Source organism: Poecilia reticulata, linkage group LG16 (genome assembly GCF_000633615.1).
Source record: "Poecilia reticulata strain Guanapo linkage group LG16, Guppy_female_1.0+MT, whole genome shotgun sequence".
Classification (NCBI taxonomy): Eukaryota; Metazoa; Chordata; class Actinopteri; order Cyprinodontiformes; family Poeciliidae; genus Poecilia; species Poecilia reticulata.
The window spans coordinates 23,314,826-23,320,035 of record NC_024346.1 but is presented as its reverse complement, the minus strand read 5'-3'; the positions used below and the strand labels follow the sequence as shown (position 1 = coordinate 23,320,035).

The 5,210-nt window shown below is 39.7% G+C and overlaps 1 protein-coding gene across 2 annotated transcripts in view; it reads left to right on the top strand.

Annotated features, from left to right (window-relative positions):
- The window catches only part of LOC103478349 (protein lifeguard 1), a 30,443-nt gene that overhangs the window by 19,754 nt on the left and 5,479 nt on the right, over nt 1-5,210 (top strand). For both annotated transcript variants that reach the window (XM_008432113.2, XM_017309427.1), the window contains exons 2-8: nt 1,019-1,109; nt 2,007-2,151; nt 3,439-3,607; nt 3,878-3,956; nt 4,336-4,389; nt 4,574-4,664; nt 4,768-4,805. In XM_008432113.2, coding sequence (XP_008430335.1) covers nt 2,038-2,151; nt 3,439-3,607; nt 3,878-3,956; nt 4,336-4,389; nt 4,574-4,664; nt 4,768-4,805 — 545 coding nt within the window. In that variant the 5' untranslated portion in view covers nt 1,019-1,109; nt 2,007-2,037. The remainder of the gene's footprint in view (nt 1-1,018; nt 1,110-2,006; nt 2,152-3,438; nt 3,608-3,877; nt 3,957-4,335; nt 4,390-4,573; nt 4,665-4,767; nt 4,806-5,210) is intronic.

The window sequence follows — 5,210 nt, the reverse complement described above, 5'->3', positions numbered from 1 at the left end:
AGGTGACAGCATGTGAAGGGCCAAAGCCACAATCAAATGACTGCAATTAGCAGAGGAAGCACAGGAGACTAGTGCCCCCAAGTGTTCACTCGATGTATAAAAACATAAACATGGCAGTCTGGGTGAAATTACCTGGAAGGAATCGTCTTGTTTTTGCTCCGTACGCCGACTCTTGTGTGTTGGCACCTGGATGCTCTGAAAATCGTCAATTTAATTGTTGAGAGGTTTCTGTGTAATCAACACGTGTCTGTCACACCTCTTAATGTGAAATCAAAACCCGAGCTGCTCAGGCTGCAGATTTGCTGGAATGGGATTTAGTTCAATTTCCTTGAACATTTGTTTCTATATATCTTTCAAACTGTGTGTAATCAACTGTAATAGACAGTTTTATAGAAAGTAGGTTCGCGCTTGGCTGCTCTCTGATTCATGGATGGATTCCTCTGTATAACCCTTTTAGCGGCAGTTCTCCGTGAAGAAGCATTAAGACTGTATTGACCTATATTATTTCATGTATTTTGGCTTCAAGTCGTTGTTTTAGCCATTCTTCTCTCCTGGTGAGACCCGACAGCTGTAATCTTTTAAAACAGGACGGCCTGACGGCATGCATCACTCATCTGTTTCTTTGTTGGTGGATGACTTCCACAGGCAGAGCACTATCAATAGGTAACCAAGGTGAACCATGAAGGCCAGATGACTCAAACGATTTCAAAGACAGCCATTGTTATTTTTTTTTCTCCTCTCTCTCTCTTTCTGTTTGTTCTGCAAAGCGGGGAAAGCCACAGACTTATCTCGAACAGCAAGCAGTGTCTCATGAAAGGATATTGACTCCAAAAACATACCTTTATTAAAGCAAGCATAAGCGATGCATAGGAAATTATTCTAAAGGTCATAGTAAATCAATGTTGGTGAGGGAGAGAGAGTGAAAAAAAGAAAAGCTTAATTTATTCTAACTCAGTGTCAGCTTTCTTCATCTGAATATCCCATTAAGCCTAATGTCGCACCCCATCCTCTCCCTCAGGAGCTAAAGTCCCGTCTCTGTGGGAACCAGCTGATAGCAGGTAGACTTTGCCCTAAAGAGGAACAACTGCTTCCTGGCTTTCACAGCGGAGGTAAGGCAATGCATTATGAACTACGGTTGTAATCAGCTTCTTTCAACAAATAGCCTTAATTAAATACCTCTTAGAAGATTTTTTTAAGTACACAAAGGGTTCTTTAAATATATATTTTTTAAAACAGCTTTCTTTCTCAATCTGGAAATAATGACGCTTTTAGGGTACAAACAGAAAATGAGTCCACTTCACGTCTTATCATGTAGTTTCACTTCATTGTGTTGGCTGCCTGACGAAGCTTACGGAGAGAACAGAAGAGGATTTTTATCTCTTAGATGATTCCTTATAAGAGCAAAAGATGAATTAATTTACAAAAGCCCCCCAAAAATAACAGAATTAATGTTATTGTATCACTGGTGGGTTTATTTTAAAGTGCTACTGTTTGCTCTCTTACTGCTGCTTATCTTTGCTTTACCACCACTTTATATTGCAGGGCACTGATCATTGTTGGGCTAATTATGACTTGCTCAGAAATACCAACTTAAAGGGGAAATGTCTTTTATTTCCTTGCTACTTCTAAAACCGAATCCTCAATATTTTTATTATTATTATTATTACTCTTTCTGATCTGTGTGCCTTGTCTTTCATGACGACAGCTGAATTTCCTCTGAGATCAATTAACCACGTTCTCTCTGACCATTAAAAATACATACAGCTCTGATAAATTGGGGGGGTTAAGGCCGTAATTATGGATGTTAGTCATGGCTCACTGTGTGTTTGTGCAATGCATCATTTTGTAATTACCCATTTATTTGTTCCCTGCTGACAGCGCCCCATTTGCCAGTTTAGCATCACTGATGAAACCCCAGATACTGTCTAACAGGATGACGACTCTGGACCTGAGCTATCACCCTAACTTACCTTCATGTGTGTCGTGTCTTTTCTGTCTCTCCTCAGTTTTGTTGATGAAAAGAGTCGGGTTATTGAAATGAGTGAAATGGAGCAGACAAATAGCAGCACCGATGAAGGACACGAACTTCGCCCTCCTCCCTACAGCCCTTCGAACTATGAACAAAACTCCTACACAGGAACGGCATACCAGGTTAGTGACATTTGAGTACTAGAGGTAGTCTTGTAATGTACGCTATAAACGGCATTTTAATTAAAGGTTAATAACATAACTAATCTTAGGAAAACACATCGTCATTGCGATATCATAAAACATTTATTTTAAGCCAAATAAACACTGCTTGATAATGCAAACGAACAGTTTGAAAATGAATGTCAAGCTTTCATTTTAACCGTCCTTTTTTCAGGTGTGAAGTGATGGCACTGCGTTTTGAAAACAACAAAGTCAAAGTCAGATGTTTTCTTTTGAAGAAAAGGCTTCTGTTTTGAAATCTGGACATTCATGCAGCTCCTCCAGTATTGCTTTAGCCCCTTCAGAGACACATAAAGACAATAACGAATTTGGTCTTCTGTCACCTCTATAACGTTTCCAGGATTAAAGGACTGATGTTGTAGCAATATCTTGAGAAACTCATCCGTTTGTTTATCTTTAGTTGAATTGATCACTGCAACAAGCGCAGCTGATCCAGAACGCTGCAGCTCTCATCCTCATTAAAACTAGGAAAAAAAGAACACTTCATCCCAGTTGTAAAGTCTTTATGCTGACCCCTGCAGCTCAGGGATCAGTGTTGCTGTTGCTGAAATGTCCTATATAAATAAACTTGGAGTGGAAGCCTCCCTGTCCAGTTGCAGTCTTGTTTCCCTTCAGTTTTGATTAAATTAGGTCTTTTGGTACCTTTTTACTAATTATGGCTTTAGTTGAAGGATGCCAATTTTATGTTAGATAGCTTAACTTTATTTACTGATAATCAGGCTCCCTATAATTGATTATACAGACCCGTTCAATAAACAAGAATATTTCTTGAAGAGTTATGGAGATTAACTAAACAAATTAATTAAAAAAGATATAAGTTAAACACTCTAACTTATATGTTCTCTATTAATCAAGATGGTTTTCTGCTAACAGCTAATGAAAACATGACATTTAAGATCAAGATATGACATTAGACCAATTTAAAAATAAAAAAAACAGAACTTTGGGCTTAAGAAGAATGTTTAATACCTGCTTAAGGAGTTGGTGTTTTCAAAAAGTACTCTTAATCTGAGAATCAAGACTCATCAGGTTGATAAGGTTCATATCACGTATCAAATCAACTACACTGAATGCAGAAACAAAAGCAAAAGATACTTCAACAAGGCATTAGTTTAAGGATTTAAAAATGATTTACTAATCTCATATTTCTGCAATATAATGTCAGTGCATAAACTTTGGACTACATGCTGATGATGAATTTCTGTAAACTTCTGACCGACGTTGTAGTTTGGCAAAGGCAACATTGCAGTCATCTCTCCTCCTGAGTCCTACAACAACACGATCCATCCGGAGGACCCACCTGCATTTGGTGGTGACCAGTACAGCGGTCAGGCTCCGCCTCTATACGCCAGCGAATCAGAGGAGATTGGTTTCAGTGTCGCCGCGATACGGCGAGGTGAGAGCTAAAGAAAGAGAAGGTCAGAGGGGTGAATGTTTTTCTCATGACAAAGGGTAAAACTGGATAAAATATACTTACTCCATCATTAGAGTTTTTGTTCTTCTTTAGGATTCGATGCAGAGTCACTGAAAACAAATTACATATTTAATAGTGCACAGCATAAACAACATCGTCCTCCAGCCTGCATTCCTTTGACAAACTCTCCATGTTGTGTCTTTTTCATTTCTCTTTGCTTTGCTTTCCGTTTTCTCTTCCTCCGTTTAACAGGTTTTATACGGAAAGTCTACCTGACCTTGATGATTCAGCTGCTGCTTACTGTTGGGATCATCTGCGCCTTTCTCTACTGGTGAGACACAAACTCTCTAAGGAGATTTTTGAATCCGTGTCAGAAGTCCCTCCATAAAAACGCCTGCGTGTGAAAGCATGCCTCACACAAAAGTAACAAAAGCAGAGTTGCCACCACGGATATATGAGCAACATCATGTCTTGCATCCTACAGTGGCACCTAATGGTACAGTAGAGATTATGTTTTAGTTTGCATTAGATCGAAGCATGTGTGTTTCGCAGCGAAACGCTGCAACAGCATTTTCTGACATGATGCTCATCCCCTGCATGTGAAATGCTCTGTCCTGTGTTACGCTTGCAGCAGGCATTCATTCCTCTGCTTCTATTAAATAAATCATGCCTCTATTAAACAGTGCTCTGTTTTTCTTATCAAATAACAGGGACACACTGAAGAATTGGGTTCATGAGAACTACTGGTTCTCCTACACCATGATGTAAGCCGAAACACTCTGTTGTAACCGTCTTGATCCTTGATCCATGCCGTTTTTAGTTCATTAAAACCTTCAACGTAGCAACCCGAAGAACCACCAGCTACACAGCGGTAGTTTCACTGCATTTGTCTTTTTATAGGCTGCTTATTTGATATTTATGATGCACGCTATGCTCACCGTTTAACAGGTCAGTGGTGGTGGTCCTTATTCTGGTTTTGTCCTGCTGCGGTAACATCCGTCGCCAAGTGCCCCTCAATTTTATAGCTCTGGGCTTGTTTGTGAGTAGAAGCAGCACCATCCAGGCAGCAAATTAAAACACCACCATCCTTGCTCTGTTTAATGTTTATTTTTTTCTGTCTGTTTGTCTCTTCTTTTTCTCAGACTGTCGCAGAGGGCCTGATGCTTGGATCTGTGGCAGCGTGAGTGTTTGTTTCAGAGGATAACCTCCACCTGATACCAACTCATTTGCACAATAATAATCCGATTTGATCCAAATCTGGCGACGTGCTCGATGCCAAGCTTGACGGCATCAAACCAGATATCATTTTTGGTGGCCATCCAAAAAACGAAGGATACGGGATCCCATTTTCTGGGCTTTTGGCTGGGGATAAACCAGAGGCATGACGGACTCAAACCAATTTCTCTGCACCAGAAAAATCTGTGTAGTTACGATTTTATTTATTTATTTATTTTGTTCTGTCAGTCTGGTATCTCTTCTTTACCTACAAGTCAATCTGTCAGACATATCAGCCCAGGAGTGACTATCTCTAACCCTGGGAAATTATCATATTTATAGAATTTTGCTCAAATTTTAGATATAGTGC